Raw genomic sequence first — 25,322 nt, 5'->3', positions numbered from 1 at the left:
ACAATATTGTTAATCAGATATACTTTAATACAAAATAAAGTTAAAAAAAAAAAGCCAGTTTCCTTGGTGTGCTGGTCTCAGTGATGTTTTCATGTAGTAACAGCTCCATCTTGCGGACCTTAAGGGTATTACTACTGTACGCTTTTAAGTTCTGACTTGTTTGCGATGTGCAGATCTTTCATTTTGACACCTGAGGTGTAGATGTGGTGCTAGCTACTAGATGCTTCCAATGAGTAGAATGACATGTAATCACATATTGAGTCTGAGGTTTCCTACCCATGAATAATGTGTTACTTTTTCTAAACCACACAGTTATGACTTCAGGGATAGAGCAGTTTTCTGAGTCCTGGATTTAAATAATGTCTCCATTTTGGCAGCTTCCGTGGTAACTCAGCTGGTAAAAAAAATCAGCTTGCAATGCAGGAGACGCTGGTTCGATCCCTGGGTTGGGAAGATCCCCTGGAGGAGGGCATGGCGACCCACTCCAGTATTATGGCCTGGAGAATCCCCATGGACAGAGGAGCCAGGTGGGCTGCAGTCCATGGGCTTGCAAAGTGTTGGATGTGACTGAGCAAGTAAGCACAGCATAGCACCATTCTTTGGTTTTTTTATGTTGTATAGAGTAGGTGTCGGAAGGCTTGGAGCAGAAACTGAGGAATACTGTAGTCTCCCTTAGTTTGACCAAGAACTTAAATAAGTGACAGAAGTTTTAGCCTTTTGAATATAAATCTTTGTAGCTTTCTGCTTAGCCAAAGTAGCAGCAAGGTAATTACTGTCTGGAAATCTTTGGCTTATTTCATGTACTGATTGTATCAGTCCCTGTTTTTTGATGCAAAGTAGCAAAGAAGTAATTCTAATAAGTATGTCACTAAGTGATTTTCATTTTAAATCATTGTTTAAAATATGCATTTTTTAAAAGTAATGGCAGATTTGGCATCATGTGTACCCTTTTATAGAAGTTTTAAACTGAAAAACTGCATTTAAAATTTTATTCCTTGGTAAAAAATAATTTTATGATTATTTAAAGCATAGTTTTATTTAGAGACTATTTCAAGGTGCTACTTGACTCTGGTGTACAAAGGAGGTAACAAAATGTGATTTTTCTTTAATTGGGTTTTTAGACAGTAAGCATCTGAGATTTTTTAAAGAAATATATCATTCAATTTCAAATAGTCAATTTAAGGCTGTAAACTGATTACAGTAGAACTGTCATTGGTTAAAACATTTTTGGAGCATAGTATTTTATCTTCATAGTATTTTATATACAGAATACTGTAAAATACTTCATAGTATTTTATATACAGAATATACATAATATTATATACCAAATATACATAGTATTTTATATACAGAATACAATAAAATAGTTCATAGTATTTTATATACAGAAGAGCCATATAAAAAAGATCTTCATGACCCAGATAACCACAATGGTGTGATCACTTACCTAGAGCCAGACATCCTGGAATGCAAAGTCAAGTGGACCTTAGGAAGCATCACTACAAACAAAGCTAGTGGAGGTGATGAATTTCAGTTGAGCTATTTAAAATCCTAAAAGATGATGCTGTTAACGGGCTGTACTTAGTATATACCAGCAAATTTGGAGAACTCAGCAGTGGCCACAGGACTGGAAAAGGTCAGTTTTCATTCCAATCCCAAAGAAAGTCAATGCCAAAGCATGCTCAAACTACTGCACAATTGCGCTCATCTCACACACTAGCAAAGTAATGCTCAAAATTCTCCAAGACAGGCTTCAACAGTACGTTAACTGTAACTTCCAGATGTTCAAGCTGCATTTAGAAAAGGCAGAGGAACCAGAGATCAAATTGCCAACATCTGTCGGATCATCGAAAAAGCAAGGGAGTTCCAGAAAAACATCTACTTCTGCTTTTTTGACTATGCCTAATCCTTTGACTGTGGATCACAACTGGAAAATTCTGAAAGAGATGGGAATACTAGACCACCTGACCTGCCTCCTGAGAAATCTGTATGCAGGTCAAGAAGCAACAGTTAGAACTGGACATGGAACAACAGACTGGTTCAAAATTGGGAAGGGAGTATGTCAAGGCTGTATATTGTCACTCTGCTTATTTAACATATATACAGAGTATATCACACTAAATGCCAGGCTGGGTGAATCACAAGCTGGAATCAAGATTGCCAGGAGAAATATCAGTAACCTCAGATATGCAGATGACACCACCCTTATGGCAGAAAGCAAAGAACTAAAGAGCCTCTTGATGAAAGTGAAAGAGGAGAGTGAAAAAGTTGGCTTAAAGCTCAATATTCAGAAAACTAAGATCATGGCATCTGGTCCCATCACTTCATGGCAAATAGATGGGGAAACAGTGAGAGACTTTATTTTTTGGGGCTCCAAAATCACTGCAGATGGTGACTGCAGCCCTGAAATTAAAAGATGCTTGCTCCTTGGAAGAAAAGCTATGACCAACCTAGATAGCTTATTAAAAAGCAGAGACATTACTTTGCCAACAAAGGTCAAAGCTATGGTTTTTCCAGTAGTCATGCATGGATGTGAGAGTTGGCCTATAAAGAAAGCTGAGCACTGAAGAATTGATGCTTTTGAACTGTGGCATTGGAGAAGACTCTTGAGTCGCTTGGACTGCAAGGAGATCCAACCAGTCAATCCTAAAGGAAGTCAGTCCTGAATATTCATTGGAAGGACTGGTGCTGAAGCTGAAACTCCAATACTTTGGCCACCTGATGCAAAGAACTGACTCATTGGAAAAGACCCTGATGCTGGGAAAGATTGAAGGTAGGAGGAGAAGGGGATGACAGAGGATGAGATGATTGGATGGCATCATCAACTCGATGGACATGAGTTTGAGCAAGCTCCCGGATTTGGTGATGGACAGGGAAGCCTGGAGTGCTGCAGTCCATGGGATCTGAAAGAGTTGGACACAACTGAACAACTGCACTGAACTAATTTTATCTTCAGTGTCCAGCTTCTTGTCTTTTTGAGGAGTACCTGATTTTTTAAAAAGAGCTTCCCTTGTGGCTCAGCTGGTAAAGAATCCGCCTGTAGTGTGGGAGTCCTGGGTTTGATCCCTGGGTTGGGAAGATCCCCTGAGAAGGGAAAGGCTAACCACTCCAGTTCTGGCCTGGGGGATTCCATGGACAGTACAGTCGATGGGGTCGCAAAGAGTCGGACATGACTGAGCGACTTTCAGTGATTTTTAAAAAAGACAAGAAGTTTGACACTGAAAGTAAAATAACTGTGTTCCAAAAATATTTTAACCATACCTGATTTTTATTTTTTTATACCTGATTTTTAAAAGGGCTTTTCTCTCTGGTGGTTCAGATGGTGAAGAATCTGCCTGCCATGCAGGAGACCTGAGTTCGATCCCTGGGTTGGGAAAATCCCCTGGGCAAGGGAATGGCAACATGCTCCAGTATTCTTGCCTGGAGAATCCCATGGACAGAGCATCCTGACCAGCTACAATCCATGGGGTCACAAAGAGTCGGACGTGACTGAGCAACTAACATTTCACTTTGTATTTTATCTCCAGTGCCAAACTTCTTGTCTTTTGAGGAGTACCTGATTTTTAAAATCAGCCAAATTGGGGCTTCCCTGGTGGCTCAGTGGTAAAGAATCTGCCTGCCAATGCAGGAGACGTGGGTTTGATTCGTGGCCCGGGAAGATCCCACATGCTGAGGAGCAGCTAAGCCCGTGCACCATAGCTTCTGAGCCTGTAGTCCAGAGCCCAGGAGCCACCATTACTGAGCCCATGTGCCTAGAGCCCGTGCTCTGCAAAAGGAGAAGCCGGAGCACCACGACTAGAGAGAAGCTCCCACTCACTGCAACTAGAGAAAAAGCCCTTGCAGCAATGCAGACCCAGCACAGCCAAAAATAAATAAAATTATTTTTAAAAACATAAAAACAGCAAAATTGGGAGAATAATGTTGGTAATCAAGCTGATTGATTTTGTCTGTTCTGATTTGGGGTTTGTCTTATAAACCGCCTGTTAAGATAGAAGCTCCAAAAGCATTTTGAGTAATTGCACTGTCTCTGGAGGAAATGCGTAGCTTTTGGAGATGGTTGCTTTGAAGATGGCCCTCCTCAGAGATACAAGTTCTGCTATGTTTAAAACTGTGTTCTTTATAGGAGCATTCTTTCCACTGAAGTAAGAGGACAGATGAGCCCCAGTGACCCTCTGTCCTTTTCTGTGTTTCAGGAAGTGTTTCACATGGTGGTTGAAGTGCCACGCTGGTCAAATGCAAAAATGGAGGTATGTTTCACCTTTGCTCGTCAGATAGAGGATATCAGTTTTGATGTGGTCACACCGATTTGCTCAAGGGTTAAACAGCTAAAGTCCAAGGTTGTCGTCTTTCTAGTCCCAATTGGTTTTCCATTTGTATCTCCCCTTGCCTGCCTGTCTTCCTTCTGTGCCCCAGCTAAACTCAACCATTTACTGTGTGCAAATATGCTACACTTTTTCCTTTACCACGCCTTTGCTTCTGGCACTCCCCAAACCGAGAATCACCTTTTTCTCTTCTGTCTTCTTCTCTTTAATTCCTTTGTTGACTCCTCCATGTAGTCAACAGGCTTGCTTCAGTCAGCCCAGCCATAAAAATAATTTTATTGGAATTTCTGTCACATTGTATTAATTTATTCTGATGACACCTAATAAATTTGGCTTTCTGTTGTGGATATCCATAATATTTGCTATCACCTAAGCTTTTTGACAGTAATAAAACTTCACATGTATTAGACAAATATTTGAATAATTCTAAATGCTTTAAAGGAAAGCCGAAGTTAGATATTTTCTCAAATGTTAGGATTTATTCTAGCTGATAATTTACCTTTTGCTTTCTGGAATTCAGAAAAAAGTAAATGTTCTTTTTCCCATCTTGTTCATTCCTGTGTACCTTAAATAAATTTTCCACTTAGAGGCTGATTATGATGAAACTTTTATTTTAAATTATGAAAGTGTTCAGGGTAAAAATATGTCATGAAAGTGGAACTAGGGGATGCCTATTTCATAATTCCTTAAATCCCTATTTGAATAGTATTTCACATACAAATACACAATGATTTGAAATTTTTTGTTTCAGATTGCTACAAAGGACCCTTTAAACCCAATTAAGCAAGATGTGAAGAAAGGAAAACTCCGTTACGTTGCAAATCTGTTCCCTTATAAAGGATATATCTGGAACTACGGTGCCATCCCTCAGGTCTGTCTCTGTGCAGTTGTGAGAAATGTATTTTTCAGCTTAGCTTACAAAAATTTAACCTACTACTTAAATAAAAGACTTAAATACCTACAAAAAGTTTTTCCTATAGTAGATTATAAATTATATGGGGTAATTAAGTCATTTTAATACTTCCTTAAATAACTTATTTTCAAGATAAACTAAAAGGTAATTATTTCACATTTGAAAGTTTGTTCTTCTCTGAAATATCTATTTTTTTTTTTAACATGGACTGGTTATAAACTACACAAATTCTTTCATTACAGGTTGAGTAGCAGATCTATTGAGAAACTAGAGCTTAAAAGCACTGATTTTTTTGCACCACCTAGAAGAGGGTACAAATCCTAAGTCTGCCACTTTCTAGATTTTCTAACTTCCTTCTGCCTCTTCCTTCCTGAGATGGTAATATTCCCCCTTGAAATATTACTAGTGCATAGCTCATGTGGCTGTTTGAGGAATCAAGCACTTAGAACGTGGCACATCTAAGTTCTCACAGCTGTTGACTTTTATCTCTATCATCCAGATTTCTCCTTCTTTGTGGTAAAGTAATAATGGAGTTCTGTTTTCCTAAACAGTCACCCCTTTGACGTGAGGGGATATCTGCATTGTTTACCAATTTATCCCTAGCACAATAGCAGTGTGTATAGGCTCTTATTTCATATTTGAATAAAGAATCACTAGAATTCAGTATACATTACTGAATGTATACTGAATTCTGGTTTGATTAAACCAATGCTGTGACACTTAAGATTTCTAAATATTCAATTTATTTTCTTCCTGCTGATAAGTTTGTTTTTATTAACCATTAAGTCTACTAAGTGGAATCTACTGTGAAACAACCTGTAAGTTACTAAAACATAGGGCAAACCCATCTAGCTTGTGAAGTGAAAGTTGCTCAGTCGTGTCCGACTCCTTGCGACCCCGTGGACTATACAGTCCATGGAATTCTCCAGGCCAGAATACTGGAGTGGGTAGCTGTTCCCTTCTCCAGAGGATCTTCCCAACTGAGGGATTGAACCCAGGTCTCCCGCATTACAGGAGGATTCTTTACCAGCTGAGCCATGAGGGAAGCCCCATCTAGCTTGTGAGGTAATCACCAAGTCTAAGCAGAGCACTCCACCCTATACTTCAGGTGATTTACTGTTCAGCCTTGAAACGTCGTTCCGCTGGGAAAACATCGCTGAAATGCTTGATTCTTCTGTAGGTTGAATTTGGTTTTGTTGGGTCTGGTCTTCTTTTCCCCATCACTTTTATCTCCCTGCCCTTACTCCAGCTGAGTAAGCAAACAAATCCGAGAAATATGTTCTGGGTTGGGAGGGAAAAGAACCAAAGCGGCATCTGCACTGCAGACTGAACTTCCTGACAAGCGCAGCCCATCCTTTCCCCTGCGCCGTGCTCCGAGAGGACTCTGTCTTACAGTTTAGCAGGAAAGAAGCCCAGCGATTTAACTTTTCAGCAAATCCTGATTAAACTTCTCATTCTTGATCCTGGCCAGTGATGACATTTTTGCCGTCAGCACATGTCATTTCCATCTTGATACTACCACCTACCTAGCTCTGCTTGGAGACATCTTTTAAAGAAAGTCTAGTTAATAGAATAAGTACAAAGAGTTCACCAAAGCAGTTTTCTTTGGATACATTTTTTTAAGTGAACATCTGGGTCTACATTTGTGTTTGCATATTGTCTCAGTTATTAGATAGTTGGGTTTTTTCTGTTTAAAATAGGATCATTATCCATTTTAAAGTTTAAATTTAGTTTAGCATTATGTGCTTAACGGGAGCCCAGCATTTAATTAAGATTATTGTGGTAGTAAAGGTATGAATAAAGGATTCATTTTAATGAGAAATAAATAGCTGAAGATTCCTACCTTTGCAGAAAGATCACGGATCTTTTAGTGCCAACATGATCCGCTTTTGTCGTTAACACATATAGGAATAATACACTCTTAAGTTTTATTTTATTTTATTTTTTTAGACTTGGGAAGACCCAGGACACAATGACAAACACACTGGCTGTTGCGGTGACAATGACCCAATTGATGTGTGTGAAATTGGAAGCAAGGTAATAGAATCTGAAATATTTTTCTTTAATGTTGAGATGAGAGCAATGAAATCTACAAAGTTCTTACTTTAAAAAACATTGTAAATATATGAATATCAGTGAAGTAATGATGTCTCTTTGGGTGATAAAAGCTTCCATTCCATTCTAAGCATTAGTACAATATAATTTGTAATTTAAACCTAGCCTAGGAAAAGGTGTATATTATATGCATGTGTGTGGAAGAACTGGACATGTTCTGCATTGCTTTAAAAGGCAGATGAGGAGTCAGTGGCTGAAGGGTACCAGGAGGCAACAAGGCAAAACCTGCCTCAGGATTTGGAGTGACTAGTAAATTGGCCCCATAGGGGTTAAATAACCCCACATGTTGGGGGTTTATGGTAGGGATTCCTCTATCAAGTAGAGTTACTCTAAGGTTCTAACTATGGTTATTTTCCTTTTTTTTTTAAATGGTTATTTTCTTTATGATCTTTCCCAGCCTCAAGAAAAGAGTAAGCAACTGAAAAGAAAGTTGTCATTCAGTTGCTTAAGTCATAAAGTCCAGGCTTATTGTATGACTTTCCTAACTCAGTGACGTCTATAAAATAGAAGGTAAAGAGGGTGCATTAAAATAGGTGTTTGAAACAAACTCTGGAGCATTTATTCTTCAGCACAAGCAATGACAGTTTAAAAAACATGAATCACCCTCAACTCCGATAAGATTAGTGGACATTTACTTGTTTAGCTTTTTAAAAGTTGCTTACAGGAACCATCTTAAGTTTGTAGAAATTTGGCATCTTCCTCATTTCCTATTATCCACCAAGTAAAACTGTTCTTCCAAAGTTTGATTCTGTAGTTTTGACCTAGCTGTGGTTTTTGACTCTCAGGTGTGTGCACGAGGGGAAATTATCAGAGTGAAAGTTCTGGGCATTCTAGCTATGATTGATGAAGGGGAAACTGACTGGAAAGTCATTGCCATTAATGTGGAAGATCCTGATGCAGCCAATTATAATGGTAAGAAAATATGTAGGGTCTGAGCCTTACCCAGTACCAGACTTAACCTGTAATGACAGAGTCGTTAAGCCCATGCCTTCAAACTATTAAAGGATGGAGGAGCAAAACATTTGACAGAGCATTGTGATTTCTGCTACTGAACTTCTGTGGTTAACTAAGTAAGCTTTCTCCTTCATTCCAGGAAAGAAGAAATCTGGCAGTTTGTCTCTCCTGTTTTCTTCTTTCCTTTTCCACATGCTAGCACTTATTTGCTGTATTTTTAAAAAAATAAAAAAAATTGAGATATACATGCCACATGTCATAAAATTCACCATTTTAAAGTTTCCAATTCCGTGGGTTTGATTCATGCACTAGGCTGTTAACTGCCACCACTATCTGATTCTAGATCATTTTTACCATTCCAACAGAAAATCCCACGTGCATTAAGAGTCACTCCGTATCCCCGCTTCCCTCAGGCCCTGGCAACCACCTACCTATTGCCTGTCTTTATGGATCTGCTTGATCTGAACATTTCACATAAATGGGATCACATGATATCTGACTTCCTTCCCTTAGCATACTGTTTTCAGGATTCCTCTACATTGTAATGTGTATCAGTACTTTATCCCTCCCTTTTTTTGGTGGTAAAATTAACATAAAATTCACTGTCTTGACTGTTTTAAAGGGTAGAATTCAGTGGCATTTAGTACATTCACAATGTTGTGCAACCATCACCACTTATCTCATTTCAGAACATTCTCATCACCCTGAAGGGAATCTCTGTACCTTTAAGTACTTAGTCACCCCCTGTTCCCTACTCCTCCGAGGCCCTGACAGTCACTTACCTGTTTATGTCTGTGAATTTCCCTGTCCTGGATATTTCACATACATGGAATTGTAAAATATATGGCCTTCTGTGTCTGGTTTCTTTTTACTGAGGTTTTCTAGGTTCATCCATGTTGTAGCATGTATCAGTACTTATTTTTTTAATGGCTGAGTTATATTCTGTAGTGTGGATATATATCACGTTTTGTTTATCCATTCTTTTGTTGATGGACATTTGGGTTCTTTTTGGCTATTAGGAATAACGTTGCTGCTATGAACATTCCTGTATAAGTTTTTGTGTGGACATGTATTTTTAATCCTCTTGGGTGAGCAAGCTCCGGGAGTTGGTGATGGACAGGGAAGCCTGGTGTGCTGCAGTCCAGGGGGTCGCAGAGTCAAACACAACTGAGCGACTGAACTGACTGACTAGGAGTGGAGTTTCTGAGTGAAATGGTAACTCTTAATGTTTAGCCCCTTGATGGTGATTTAGTTGCTAAGTCGAGTCCAGCTCTTGCAACCCCATGGACTATAGCCCACCAGGCATCTCTGTCCATGGAAATCTCCTGGCAAGAATTCTGGGGTGGGCTCCATTTCCTTCTTCTGGATCTTCCCGACCCAGGGATTAAACTGGGGTCTCCTGCATTGTGGGCGGATTGTTTATCAACTGAGCTACCAGAGAGGTCACATGTTTAGCCCCTTGAGGAACTGCCAGATTTTTTCCAAAAGCAGCTGCACCATCTTACAGTCCTGAGAGGGTTCCAATTTTTCTACTTCCTTGCCAGCACTAGTTATTTATCTTTTTAAAGTATAGCCATTCTAATGGGGTGTATCATCATATTTTTGAGCTATAAGAGTACTTATATGTTTTGGATACTAGACCTTTATCAGCTATATATGATTTGTCTGTATTTTCTTCCATTTTGTGGATTTGTACTTTTGTTTTCTTAATGGTGTCCTTTGAAGTACTCATAGTTTTCATTTTGATGTAGTCTATTTTTTCTTTTATTGCTTGTGCTTTTGGTATCATATTTAAGAAACCATTGCCTAATCCAAGGTCACAAAGTTGTTTCCTTCTAAGAATTTTATAAATTTAGCTCTTATATTATTCCTTTCTGCTGTTATTTTTACCTTTCAGAGTACCAGCTCATATATGTTTAAATATGTGCATATTTGCATATATATATAAACTCATTTAAAAAAGACTCAACACCAACATTTAACAGTGCAATGGGAAAAAAAGACGGAGACTGACTTTTTCTTTCAGATAGTTCTGTATTATTTAAATTGTATACATTGAGAGTGCATTGCTTCATTTAGTCCTGATCCTGTTGATCACTGTGTCCATTTTCACACGTGCTATTTACATAAGAGTTCAGTTCAGTCGCTCAGTCATGTCTGACTCTTTGTGAATCCACCCCAGCACACCAGGCCTCCCTGTCCATCACCAACACCTGGAGTTTACTCAAACTCATGCCCATTGAGTCGGTGATGCCATTCAACCATCTTATCCTCAGTCATCCCCTTCTCTGCCTTCAATCTTTCCCAGCATCAGGGTCTTTTCAAATGAGTCACGTCTATGCATCAGATGGACAAAGTACTGGAATTTCAGCTTCAGCATGAGTCCTTCCAATTAATCTTCAGGACTGATTTCCTTTAGGATGGACTGGTTGGATCTCCTTGCAGTCCAAGGGACTCTCAAGAGTCTTCTCCAATACCACAGTTTAAAAGCATCAATTCTTTGGTGCTCAGCTTTCTTCATAGTCCAACTCTCACATCCATACATGACCACTGGAAAAACCATAGTCTTGACTAGACGGACCTTTGTTGGCAAAGTAATGTCTCTGCTTTTTAGTAAGCTGTGTAGGTTGGTCATAGCTTTTCTTCCAAGGAGTAAGTGTCTTTTAATTTCATGGCTGCAGTCACCATCTGCAGTGATTTTGGAGCCCCCCAAAATAAAGTCTGCTACTGTTTTCACTGTTTCCCCATCTATTTGCCATGAAGTGATGGGACCAGATGCCATGATCTTAGTTTTCTGAATGTTGAGCTTTAAGTCAACTTTTTCACTCTCCTCTTTCACTTTCATCAACAGGTTCTTTAGTTCCTCTTCACTCTCTGCCATAAGGGTGGTGTCATCTGCATATCTGAGGTTATTGATATTTGTCCTGGCAATCTTGATTCAAACTTGTGCTTCTTCCAGCCCAGAGTTTCTCATGATGTACTCTGCATATAAGTTAAATAAGTAGGGTGACAATATACAGCCTTGACATGTTCCTTTTCCTATTTGAAATCAATCTGTTGTTCCATGTCCAGTTCTAACTGTTGCTTCCTGACCTGCATACATAGTTCACAGGAGGCAGGTCAGGTGGTCTGGTATTCCCATATCTTTCAGAGTTTTCCACAGTTTATTGTGATCCATACAGTCAAAGACTTTGGCATAGGCAGTAAAGCAGAAATAGATGTTTTCCTGGAAGTCTCTTGCTTTTTCCATGATCCAGCGGATGTTGGCAATTTGATCTCTGTTCCTCTGCCTTTTCTAAAACCAGCTTGAACATCTGGAAGTTCACGGTTCACGTATTGCTGAAGCCTGGCTTGAAGAATTTTGAGCATTACTTTACTCAATTGTGTGATGCGTGCAATTGTGCGGTAGTTTGAGCATTCTTTAGGATTGCCTTTTTTAGGATTGGAATGAAAACTGACCTTTTCCAGTCCTGTGGCCACTGCTGAGTTTTCCAAATTTGCTGGCATATTGAGTGCAGCCCATTAACAGCATCATCTTTTAGGATTTGAAATAGCTCAACTGGAATTCCATCATATCCACTAGCTTTGTTCATAGCGATGCTTTCTAAGGCCCACTTGACTTCACATTCCAGGATATCTGGCTCTAGGTGAGTGATCACACCTTTGTGATTATCTGGGTTGTGAAGATCTTTTTTGTACAGTTCTTCGGTGTATTCTTGCCACCTCTTCTTAATATCTTCTGCTTCTGTTAGGTCCATACCATCTCTGTCCTTTATTGAGCCCATCTTCGCATGAAATGTTCCCTTGGTAACTCTAATTTTCTTGAAGAGATCTCTAGTCTTTCCCCTTTGATTGTTTTCCTCTATTTCTTTGCATTGATCACTGAGGAAGGCTTTCTTATGTCTCCTTGCTATTCTTTGGAACTCTGCATTCAAATGGGTATATTTTTCCTTTTCTCCTTTGCTTTTTGCTTCCCTTCTTTTCACAGCTATTTGTAAGGCCTCCTCAGACAGCCATTTTGCTTTTTTGCATGTCTTTTTCTTGGGGATGGTCTTGATTCCTGTCTCCTGTACAATGTCACGATCCTCCATCCATAGTTCATCAGGCACTCTGTCTATCAGATCTAGTCCCTTAAATCTATTTCTCACTGCCACTGTATAGTCATAAGGGATTTGATTTAGATCATACCTGAATGGTCTAGTGGTTTTCCCCACTTTCTTCAATTTCAGTCTGAATTTTGCAGTAAGGAGTTCACGATCTGAGTCACAGTCAGCTGCCAGTCTTGTTTTTGCTGACTGTATAGAGCTTCTCCATCTTTGGCTGCAAAGAATATAATCAATTTGATTTCGGTGTTGACCACCTGGTGATGTCCATGTGTAGAGTCATCTCTTGTGTTGTTGGAAGAGGGTGTTTGCTATGACCAGTGCATTCTCTTGGCAAAACTCTATTAGCCTTTGCCCTGCTTCATTTTGTACTCCAAGGCCAAATTTGCCTGTTACCCCAGGTGTTTCTTGACTTCCTACTTTTGCATTTCAGTCCCCTATAGTGAAAAGGACATAGTTTTTAGGGTGTTAGTTCTAGAAGGTCTTGTAGGTCTTCATAGAACTGTTCAACTTCAGCTTCTTCAGCATTAGTGCTCTGGACATAGACTTGGATTACTGTGATATTGAATGGTTTGCCTTGGAAACAAACTGAGATCATTCTGTCGTTTTTGAGACTGCATCCAAGTACTGCATTTTGGACTCTCTTGTTGACTATGATAGCTCCTCCATTTCTTCTAAGGGATTCTTGCCCATAGTAGTAGATATAATGGTCATCTGAGTTAAATTCACCCATTCCAGCCCATTTTAGTTCACTGATTCCTAAAATGTTGACATTCACTGTTGCCATCTCCTATTTGACCACTTCCAACTTGCCTTGATTCATGGACCTAGCATTCAAGGTTCTTATGCAATATTGCTCTTTATGGCATCAGACTTTACTTCTATCACCAGTCACATCCACAACTGGTGTTGTTTTTGCTTTGGCTCCATCTCTTCATTCTTTCTGGAGTTATCTCTCCACTGATCTCCAGTAGCATATTGGGCACCTACCGACCTGGGGAGTTCATCTTTCAGTATCTTATCTTTTTGCCTTTTCATACTGTTCATGGGGTTCTCAAGGCAAGAATACTGAATGGGTTTGCCATTCTCTTCTCCAGTGGACCACATTCTGTCAGACCTCTCCACCCTGACCCGTCTGTCTTAGTCTTAGGTGGCCCCACACGGCATGGCTTAGTTTCATTGAGTTAGACAAGGTGTCTTGCTGGGACTTCTACTTTGCCCTTGGACGTGGGGTATCTCCTCACAGCCACTTCAGTGCCTACTGTCTTACTTGGGTTTCTCTGACCTTGAACGTGGGGGACCTTGAACACTGGTATCTCTGGGTGGCTGGTCCCGTGGTGCAAGCAATATATAGCTTTCCTTAAATGTCAGTGTAAGGCAGTGTCCGTCATCTGTTATAACTGGGAGAGAATTAAGTAGAGAGAGCACTTGACAAGCCACCACTTTGGGAGGAATATAGAGCCAAGGGGAGGATGGCCTACCCACTAAGGTGACCAGGTTGGCCATGTTGATCCTCTTTGACGTTGTGGGGCCCACGATGGCCAGCCACCTGCCTACTGCAGTTGTGGGCGTCAGGAAAGTGAGCATTTCTTGCTGCTCATGGTTATGGGCTGATTAGAGGCTGAACCCAAGGAACAGCACAGAACTGATACATAAAGTACAACATGAGGAACAAAAATTGAGGTTTTTCCTACTTTTTTTTTTTTCCCTTGGGTCTAGTGTCCAGGGTTCCCGAGTCTGGGTCCAGCATACCTTTCAATATCTGGTTCAAAAAAAGTCAAACAGTTCATCAGTTCTTAGATTTTATTCCTTACTATGATAGAATACAGAAATATGTTAGATCTTTGTCTCTAGTTTTTGGTAAAGAACAAAATCCCTTGGAATTTCCTGAGTGATGAGTGTGTCTTTTATTCACAGTGAGCCCCTCTCATTACACCTGAGCTTGTGCTAATAAGGTGACTTAAGGTGGGGCCCCTAGCTAGCCTCAGACAGGCTCAGTCAACAGAAAAACTGAATGATTAAAGGGTGGGAACTTATAGCCCCAACCACTGACCCCTGGGACTGGCAGGGGAGGCTCCATGAGAAGTCTGGAATCATGAGATGTGGAGCACTTCTGAGGTGGTGAGCACACTGCAGTACTGGGAGAGTGGCATGCCTCCCTCCGCCCTGCAGAGGACGTGGGAACTACACCCTGCATCCCCCCATCCTGGGTCCTATGCATCTCTTCCATTGGACTGTTCCTGAGTTGTATTCTTTATACTAAAGCAGTAAACATAAGCTCAGTGTTTCCTTGAGTTTTATGAGTTTCTGGCAAATTATCAAACCCAAGGAGAGAGTTATAGGAAACTGATTTATAGCAAGTGGTCATGGCTTGGAATTTGCCACCAACATCTGAAGTGGGATCACTCTTGTGGAACTGAGCCCTCTAACTGTGCGACCTGACTCCATTAGTCAGTGTCATTATTGAACTGAATTGTCAGACTTGCATTTGGTGCCTAAAGAATAGAATTGGATGGGAAGTTGGTTGGAAGACAACATACACTTGCATTTTGGATTTCTGGATTTTCAAACTATTTCTGTATCAGATGATACCTTTTATGTGAATTATAAGTTCCTTGAAATTTATCAGTGTTTAAACATTTCCCCGTCCACTTTGTAAACTTTCCCTACTTTAAGTGGTACTCTGATAATAAAATGCATGATTTTCTTTAACTATATACATTATAAATTAGGCTTAAGGCAAGTTTATATTACAGAAATATAAATAAGCTGTTGTTGAACGTATTCCTCCTTCCAATTACAATTTTCCTGATGGATTTTTTTTGTACTTGTATCTTCTGTTTGCATGGAAAAGCAGTTTGGTCATTTACACTTGAGTTTGATGGCATTGAGGCTCAGCATTGATAATGACTATACAGAAACTTAGTATCTTTTATCCTTCTCTTTGGAGAAGGGAATGGCAACTCACTCCAGTGTTCTTGCCTGGAGAATCCCATGGACAGAGGAGCCTGGAGGGCTAGTCCATGGAGTCACAAAGAGTTGGACATGACTGAAAACTGAAACACACATCCTTCTCTTAGGGCTTCCCAGGTGATTCAGTGGTAAAGAATCTGCCTGCATTGCTGGAGACGCAGGTTTGAGCCCTGGGAAGTTACACACGCTTGCCAAACTATTCTCTCATGCAGCCCCCAGTCATTTCTCCCTCCTCTTATTTAATAGGAATTATTGTGGTACTGATTGTTCTTTTAGTACTTAATGTCAGAGCTATTCTAAGACACTAGATGATTTTCTTTTAATGTGTATATATGTTCTCTTCTCAAAAAGATATTAGTTCTAACATTATTTGAACTTTTTTGACAATCCATCGTATAGCTCTTCAAAGTACTTGGTATTTTTATTGAATGCATAAATAATTACATATATATCTTGCAATCTGAGAAGAGAAACTTATTCTCTTCTTAGATATTAATGATGTCAAGCGGCTGAAACCTGGCTACCTGGAAGCTACTGTGGATTGGTTTAGGAGGTACAAGGTTCCAGATGGAAAACCTGAGAATGAGTTTGCTTTCAATGCAGAGTTTAAAGATAAGGTAAGGTGTCGCTCAGAACTGTAGCTTTAGGCCTATCTGTATTGAGACATAATTTAACCATATTTTTACCATCTAAAGACTATATGACCATAAAATAGATGTTTAAAGACACCAAGACAGGCTTTATGTTGATTTGTTCGTTTAAATGGTTTTCTTCCATTTTTGATACAAGGAAATGATTCAGAAGAGAGGAAGCTATCATGCTTTGGTAAAATGTTGATAATAAGAAAAGAACAGGGATGTTCCCTGGTGGTCCAGGGGTTAAGATTCTGTGTTCACTGCAAGTACCATGGGTTCTAGCCCTGGTTGGGGAACTAATTCCACATGCCATGCACCGTGCCCAAAATTAGAAAAGGAAAGAACTTGTTTCTGTTATTCTAATGAATATCTCTTTAAATTTTAGAACTTTGCAATTGACATTATTGAAAGCACTCATGACTACTGGAGAGCATTAGTGACTAAGAAAACTGATGGAAAAGGAATCAGCTGGTAAGCATTAACTCTTTTCTCCATGTTAACACACAAAGCAGACTAGCTTACTCCAGATACATTAATAACCTTCACTTAGGAAAGAGATAACTGGTTTTATCAGTACTTACGTCAATAGGAAGTGTAGACTGAAAGAAAAACCACACAACGTAAAGGTTGTGAGTTACAGTTTATTTGAGGACTATAGCCCAGGAGACAGCCTCTCAGATAGCCCTAAAGAACTACTGCAGAGATGTAAGGGAGAAGCCAAGAGAGATATAAACTTTTTTTTTTTTTGCTGGGAAAACATGTAATCAAGCATAAAAAGATGACTGCTAATCATAAAGAAGAGGCATCTCAAGTTAAGGATTTCAGTGCTTTTCTATGTATGAGAAGAGGCAAGAATCTGGGGTCATTTGAAATTTTTTCTTAGAAATTCATGTTAACTATCTAGGAGCCAGTATACCCAAATCTTTCTTGTTCTTCTCCATCCTGAATTCCCCTCAGGGCACACTGTCAGCAGGTAACTATAGTGGCTAATGGCTTGATCCTTGTAGAACTGGAATATAGCAGGCAACATTTTTTTCTTTGCAGAAAGTTAAAAAAAAAAAATGCCACAAAGATACTCTGAATAAGTACAAACTAAAATTATAAAGGGGAGTGAGATCAGAGCTTTGTAAGGGTAACTGGGGAAAACTGCCTAGCATCAGGGTGCTCAGAATGGGTTGAGTGCAAGGGTTGGTATTCTCTGATGTAAATATGTAGGATCATCACAACTAAACCAGGATCTACCATGCACACTGAATTAACTACTACTACTACTTCTGCTGCTAATAACAATAACTAATACTGATTGAGCAGTTAATATTTGCCAAGCATGCAACAGAGATACAGGGAGATTAAACTTAACCAAGGTCATACCACAGTTAAGTGTTTTGGAGTGAGGACTCGCATCCGAGTCTGTGTGGCCCCAGCTTATTTTTAGTATAATATACTCCCTCCTTTAAAAGATTATAAGAGAATGGCCACCATTACCACTTAACTAGTGTTGTTCTGAAAATACTAGCTGATGAAGTAAATAGGAGAAAGAAATAAGATGCAGGAATACTGGAAAAGGGGGAAGCAAATTGTTGCAGATGATGTGACTGTGTACCCAGAAAACCCTAGAAAAAAGAATTCCATAAGGTAGATGATTATAAAATGAGTATATATGCACATTGCTAGCTTAGTATATGAACATAACAGAAACTATAATGGAGGAAAAGATCCCATGTAGAATAGTATTTAAGAAAAAAAAGTATAAATAAGAAATATGAAGGACCCAGAAGAAGAAAACTTTAAAACTCTATAGAGAAATATAAAAGATGTTAAATGTAAAGGTATCATATATTCATGAATAACATTCAGTTTCATCTAGAAAAAAAAAACTGCATGTCAGAATAGTGAGAGAAATCCTGAAAAAAAACAAGGGTGTAGTGGTGGTGAGGTTTGCACCAAGTGCCTATTTAAGAAGAAAATGAGGATAGATCTTTAACTTGCCCTTTACATTCCTTTCTTCCTCCAGATATGCACACTGGCAACCACCCTTATGCTGTGGCTGTTTTTCATTTCTGAAAGGTGCTGTAACCAGGCAGGTGCTCCACAAGTGCCCTGTACAAATAGCCCAGCACCAACCAGTGTCCTTAACCCCAGCTACTTTATACCCACATGTTAATTGGCGCTGGCTGCCAGCATGAGTTTGCAGCTCTTATGTCAGTGTTTAATTCCAGACAGATAAATTGTAATGTGAGAAAATTCTAGAAAAAGACTCAGTGAATTTAATTCATTAGCTTGTAGTAGGGAAGACCTTTCTAAACAGAAGACAGACTCAAAATCCAGAAAAGAAAGATTTACGATTTTTTAATGTATCAGGAGGCAGTTCTTCCCAGTTTTTTCTTAACACCTGACAAAGGACTAAATTTCTTAATTTATAAATAAATTACTCAAATTGATAAGAAGAAGGAGTACTATGGAGAGAAAAAGATAAAGTAAGTTTACATATAGGAAGATGTGCAGCCTCACTTTATAATTTAAAATGCAGCTCAGAAAGATAGCGTTATCCTTCAATAGATGTGTGAAATTTTAAAAAATTAAATGATAGCCTGGAGTGGCAACATTTATATGTAGTTGTGAGAGTTTGGATGGGTACAGCCTTTGTGAGGGCAGTTTGACAGTAGTCAGTTCCTAGTTTTTTGTGTGTCTTTTTTTTTTTTAATTGGAGGGTAATTGCTTTACAATGTTGTGTTAGTTTCTGCTGTATAACATGTAAATCAGCCATTAATCTCGAAATTTTAAATTCTTGTATTTCTTTGTAGCACTACTACTAGGAATGTATCCTATAGAGATAGTCCTGAAAGATGTATGTACAAGGATGTTCATTGCAGTGTCATTTATAATATCAAAAAAGTTAGAAACAACCAAATTTTAATGATTAAGCAATTCATAGAACAGTATATGGCACATTATTCTCTATATGTTGATATGGAATGATGTCCAAAATATATTAAAATGAGAAAAGCAAAGTCCGTAGCAGTATATTTATTATAGTGTGATCCCATTTATGCAAGGTAAGATATACATACACACCCCAGCATCTGTTTATATTATAAATTTCTTTTCTGAAAAAAAAAAATAAATAAATTTCTTTTCTGGAGGGAGAAAAGAACTATAGGAAATTCCCGGGAATCTTCTGTAAGTCGGGATAATGTCTTGTGAAATAAAAACATCTGTCTTTCCACACACATAAGGAAAACTGAGCACACACACCTTTGTATGAAAATGTACAATCATGAGACTTTGCTTTTAATAACTTCTCTATTTTGTGGTATCCTATTATTTCTATGGAAATGGCCTTAGTGCACGTTAAGTAACAGGTAGCTGAATATTTTTTATTTTTCATAGAATATTTTTGATCATAACAACATAATAGTATATAATAATTCAATGTGAAGGAAATTTTGCATCATAGTTAACCAAAAAAAGTTTTTAAAAAATCACTCTAATCTCAGTTTTTCCATAGATACTCTTAGTAACATGTAGAGTTTTCTCTTTTTACAGTCCTTTTTAAGTATATTTTCAAAAATAATCATATTGTATGTATAATATATGGGCTTCCCAGGTGGCACAGTGGTAAAGAATCCATCCACCTGCTAATGTAGGAGACACAGGAGATGTAGGTTCGATCCCTGGGTCGGGAAGATCCCCTGGAGTAGGAAATGGCAGCCCACTCCAGTATTCTTGCGGGATAATCCCATGGACAGAGGAGCTTGGTGGGCTATAGTCCATGGGGTCCTAAAGAGTAAGACAGAATTGAGCAACTAAGCATATGCACATATATAATATATACATTTTGTTTTGTGGTTTAGAAAAGTTAACACTGCAAGCATTTATGTCATTATATATATAATATTTTATAAATATTCCATCTGTATATTGTTCTGTCTGATGGATAAATCATTTTTAATCATCTCTGTTGTTGGACATTTTGGTAACTTCCAGTTTTTCAATCTTATCAATAGTGAAATCATGTATGTTGAACATCTTTGTACATAATTATTTAAATTAGAGTTTGGAGAGGTGGAATTTGTCTGTCAAAGTGTATGTACTTTTTAAAAGGTTTTGGACACATTTTTTTTTTGGTGGTAGTTTTACATTTTTTTTCTTTTTATATTTTGTTGTGGACATTTTACCAGATTATTTTTCAGAAATATTGAACCAGGTGTTGCTCCTGCCAGGTGTCAACACCGATAGAAACCAAATTTTTGTTTTTTTCATTTTATCTAATTAGAAAAAATAGGTTTCTCATTTTAATTTGCATTTCTTAGCTCTCTCAAAGAATTAGAAAGCACTCAATCACAGATTTTAAAATCTGAACATGTTAAAGTATTTGAGTAAAATCTACCTTAAGAATAGCTGTATCTTGCCAAAATAATCAGAATGTTTAATATAGGTGAGAAGTCTTTCAACGACACCAAACTTGAATCTCACCTGACCTACCAGCTTCAACTTGTTATTTTATACACCAGTTTTAATGAGAGAAGTTTGTTAGTGTGACACTTTCCCTTTGTGTAACAGCATGAACACCACGGTGTCTGAGAGCCCCTTCCAGTGTGATCCTGATGCTGCCAAAGCCATTGTGGATGCTGTAAGTAAAGGCTTCCTGGAAAAAAAACACACGCAACGGCCAAAAAATATGGTGTTGAATGGGGAGGGAAAGTACGTTCAATAAATATTTGAGGGTGTCCTGTACGTCTGTTATGGTGTGAGGTCTTGAAATTACAAACCATAAACTCAAGTAGACGTTGGACTGAGGGAAACCTGAGGAGAATCCTAGTCAACCCTAACCTGGGCAGATAGCAAGGTAGGACAGTTTGTAAGACTCAAAATGACTCTAGAATGTTCTAAATAATCCACGTGTCTGAGTACTTATCATAAGCCATTTTTCACAAGAGTACCAATGGAAACTTACTTGGCGTGCTCATAGCAAGGATGGAGAAAGTCATCAAATTTCAGGTACCATTCCAAGAGTGGTTTGTAGTCCTAGAGAGACTTTCATGTGAGGTAATAAATCATCCATCAAAGAAACAATCTGATTTTGATTAACCTAAAGACTGAAGCTTGTTTAAAATTATTCTCATTTATAATACTAGACAAGAAAAACAAAGAAAATGAGGTCTGACTTTACTGACTTGTAAACAAGGTAGTACAAGGGAAAAAGACAATTTAATGAGAAGCCAGTACCTTTAGATTTATTTTTATTTGTGTATAAATTTTGACAAAGTTGAGATAAATTAGAAGGGAAAAGCCGTTAACAACCGTTACTTTTCAATAAGAATATTCTGCCTACATTTTATATATATGTATGTATATATAAAGTCTATATATACATTTTTTTAACATTTTTATTAATTATTCTCCTGTGTATCATTAAAAGCCAAGAGGTTTTGAATTTGTTAGCATTTCTTAGCAGTAGAGCAAGCTTTGCATTGTTCCCATCTGGTGTAAATTATTTTTAGAACTTAAAATTTGAGATCGTTGTCTTTTGTTCACATTCCTTTTGATCTTTCTGTCAATATACTTTTTTTAGCTTATTCTTTTTCTGGGATTAGGCTAATATATTTTAATACTGTATTTTAGTTACCACCACCGTGTGAATCTGCCTGCACAATACCAACAGATGGTAAGATCTGTATTCTAGTAAAATTACATTAAACGTTATGCATTAGTGTGGGAAATTACATGTATATCTCTAGATATACCTTACATACCACATACATACAGAGAAAGGAGAAGGGGGAGAAGCACATGCTCAGTGTCTTGAGGCAGATGTGGGGAAAAGGTGGCTGTACGTACCCCCTTTAGTGCCGCCCCCAGTGACAGCAGTTTCCAAGTCATCACCCACTGTTCTGAGTTCCTCATGGAGGATAGATGCCTCATGGAGGTAGATGCCTCGTGGAGGCTGGAGCAGGCTGGGCTCTGCATCCCTGTCTGGCCATAGGCTGATGCACCCAGAAAACAGTTCTTTCCATCTTTAGATATTAGAATTCTCTGTAAGGTTCGTCTGGTGAGAATTGCCTGTAGGATCAGCCATCAAGAGTAAGGATGTTTAGTTGCTCAGTCATATCCGACCCTGCGACCCCATGGACTGTAGCCCACCAGGCTCCTCTGTCCATGGGATTTCCCAAGCAAGAATACTGGAGTGGGTTGCCATTTCCTTCTCCACAAGAGTAAGGATGCCCCAAACAAAATACTGATAAATTACCTGTTTTGGTAATTTAGTGAAGCTGTGCATGTATGTAGATTTGTTTTAATGTAATCCATAGCAGGATATATCAAAGCAATGAATATATTATTCACTGTTATATGTTGGGTGTAATTTTGATTCCTAACAGGGATTCTAATTTGTTTATCTTTTTCCTGACTACAGTGGATAAGTGGTTCCATCACCAGAAAAACTAAGGAAGTTTCTCTGGAATACAAGCTGATACTGCTGCATCCTGCTTGTTGGAAAGTGTTAGATGTCAAAGTAGTAGCCATCCCCGTCATAACTCGAGAATATACCCCAGGTTCCCGCCGCAACTCGAGAAAAACCATGAGACTTCAAGCTTTAAATTTATAGAACTAATCAGTCAGATTCTGCTGTCACCAATCCAATATATTCATACGTTATCCATCTAAGAGCATTTGTCATGTCAACTAAAGTAACTTTTAGTTCCTGCTTAAATATCAAGGCGGTTGTAGTTTGGAAGTCATCTGTGACTGAGTATGGAAGATAAGTACATATTGGATGTATATGTTTGCCATGGGTTAGGAAATAAAAATTATTTTGTTTCAACTTGGTTTATGATATTTTTATTTTAATCTGAAGCCGAACACTACCAAGCAAGCTTGGGTGCTGTTTGGTATTTGCTTTCTATGACTGATCTTATAATTCAGTTTTATTAGACTAAAAACTGACTTTATTTTTTTAGGCACCTGAAAATGAAATCGCTTATATTTACAGTAGTTCTTGATACTCTGCTCTTACCTAATTCCTGTCGTCCCATTGTGAACCATCAGTCAAAATAGTTCTGTGATTAAATTTGTGACTTCGGAGCTCTGCAGACCTGAGATTTTAATCCTACATCATCTACTTACTTAGCTCTGTAATCTCAGGTTAGGTACCAAACATCCAACTCCAGCTCCCTCATTTGTAAAAGAGATGCAATTTGTGTAAAGGCATTATTAAGCATTCAGATTGTTTTAATCGAAAATTTTTTTTGAGATCATTATAAATTCACATGCAGTTGTTAAGAAATAATACAGAGACTTTCTCTATACCTTTTCCCCCAAAGGTGAGAGTTTGTAAAGCTACAATCTAATAATACAACCAGGATATGGTCCTGAGAGTCTACCCATCATCCTCAGATTTCTCAGTCTTGCCTGTACTCATCTGTATGGTGTGTTTTTCTGTATAATAACCTGTGTGGGCTCCTGTGTCCTACAAGATACTTAACACTTCTAATATCACAAAGACCCCTGGTTTTATCTTTTTATAACCACACCCATCTCTCATGTCCTCCCCACTTCCCATTCTTAATCCCTGACAACTACTAATCCTTCATTTCTACAATTTTGTCATTTCAAGAATGTTATGTAAGTGGTATCATACAGTATCATACAATACTTCAGGGGATTGACTTTTTTCCACTCAGCATAACTCCCTGGAGATTCATCTAGATTGTCACATGTATCTATAGTTCATTCTTTTTATTCATTCCTTTTTATTGCTGAGTAGTACGGTATGTATGCCAGAGGCTGTTCACCTTGGAGACCTGCATATATGGGTGTGGCCTAGCGTGAGATTTACACCCTCTCCCCTGGATGTATGTACTGTTTTATGGTATGTATAAACTATTTCATCCGTGAAGGACATCTAAGCTCATTCCAGTTTCTGACTATTAAAGCTGCAAGGACTTACCTGTAGTCCAATGGCTAAGACTCCACACTCCAGGGCAGGGGGCCCGGGTTTGTTCACTGGTTAGGGAACTAGATCCCACATGCTAAAGCTCAGGAGTTTGCATGCCACAATCAAGATCCCACCTGCCACAACTAAGACCCAGTACAGCAAATAAATATAAAAAATAAAGCTGCTGTAAATATTCATGTACATATTTTTGTGTCAATATAACTTTTCACTGTAATTGCTAAGTCATCTCATAGATGCATAGATTTTGTTTTATAAAATGCTGCCAAGCTTTTCTTGAGTGGCTATACTATTCTACACTTCCTATAGCAATGTATGAGTGATTCATTTTCTCTACGTCCTTGCCAGAGTTTGGTTTATCACTATTTTTATTTTAGCCGTTCTGTTAGGTGTGTAGTGATATCTTGTTGCAGTTTTCACATGCATTTCTCTAATTGCTAGTTATGTAAAACATCTTTTCCTGTGTTTATTTGCCATCTGTATATCTTCTTTGGTTAAATATTTGTTCCTACCTTTTATGTATTTTCTGATTAGATTTTTTTTTTTTTTACCATTAACTGTTGAAAGTCCTTTGTCAGATATGTAGTTGCAGACATTTTCTCCCATTCTGTGACTTTTCATTCTCTTTACATGGGCTTTTACAGAACAGATTTTTAAATTTGATAAAGTCTACTGTATCAAATTTTCCTTTTATGAATTATGCTCTTGGTATCAAGTTTAAGAATTCTTTACCTGGATCCCAAAGAGTGTCTCCAAATGTTTTATAGCTTTACATTTCAGTCTATGATCCCTTTTGAGTTTATTTTTGTATAAGGTATGAGGTTTAGGGCAAGGTTCTTTCATTCTTGCTACAGATGTCCAGCTGCTCCAGCACCATCTGTTGAAAGGTTATTCTCCCCTCAGTGTACTGGTTTTGTGCTTCTGTCGAATATCAGCTGAGTGTATTTGTGTGGGTCGATTTCTGGGTGCTCAGTCTGTTGCACTGATCTACGAGTCTAACCTGTCAGAACCATACTCCCTTGGGTACTCTAGCTATATGGTAAGTCTTACTACCAAATAGAGTGCTTCGTTCCACTTTATTCTTTAGTCCAGGGCGTGTGCCTTTTCATATAAAATTTAAAATACATTTGGACTATGCCTATTGTCTATGCCTAGGGAAAAAACCTTACTGGGATTTTGATAGGCATTGCAGTAAACCTACAGATCAGTTTTAGCCATGTGTTTAGACTCCTAATGTGTTTATGTCAGTGATTTCTAATTTGCTTCCATATGCTCAGAAAACAGAGTTCACATGATTTCAATTCTCTTTAATTTGCGGAGGTGATTTTATGGCCCAGGATGTGGTCTGTCTTG

General features: G+C 38.4%; 1 protein-coding gene across 1 annotated transcript in view; it reads left to right on the top strand.

Moving 5' to 3' along the window:
• PPA1 (inorganic pyrophosphatase 1) overlaps nt 1-22,838 on the top strand; it is a 31,650-nt gene extending 8,812 nt beyond the window's left edge. Inside the window, exons 3-12 of the mRNA XM_043926441.1 lie at nt 4,194-4,247; nt 5,074-5,193; nt 7,186-7,272; nt 8,136-8,262; nt 15,870-15,997; nt 16,401-16,486; nt 20,579-20,648; nt 21,641-21,683; nt 22,431-22,540; nt 22,603-22,838. Coding sequence (XP_043782376.1) covers nt 4,194-4,247; nt 5,074-5,193; nt 7,186-7,272; nt 8,136-8,262; nt 15,870-15,997; nt 16,401-16,486; nt 20,579-20,648; nt 21,641-21,683; nt 22,431-22,462 — 747 coding nt within the window. The 3' untranslated portion in view covers nt 22,463-22,540; nt 22,603-22,838. The remainder of the gene's footprint in view (nt 1-4,193; nt 4,248-5,073; nt 5,194-7,185; nt 7,273-8,135; nt 8,263-15,869; nt 15,998-16,400; nt 16,487-20,578; nt 20,649-21,640; nt 21,684-22,430; nt 22,541-22,602) is intronic.
• Nucleotides 22,839-25,322: the final 2,484 nt, after the last annotated feature.

This window comes from Cervus elaphus, chromosome 15 (genome assembly GCF_910594005.1).
Source record: "Cervus elaphus chromosome 15, mCerEla1.1, whole genome shotgun sequence".
Lineage (NCBI taxonomy): Eukaryota > Metazoa > Chordata > Mammalia > Artiodactyla > Cervidae > Cervus > Cervus elaphus.
The sequence above is the reverse complement of the archived record's forward strand: the minus strand, read 5'-3'. Positions and strand labels throughout refer to the sequence as shown.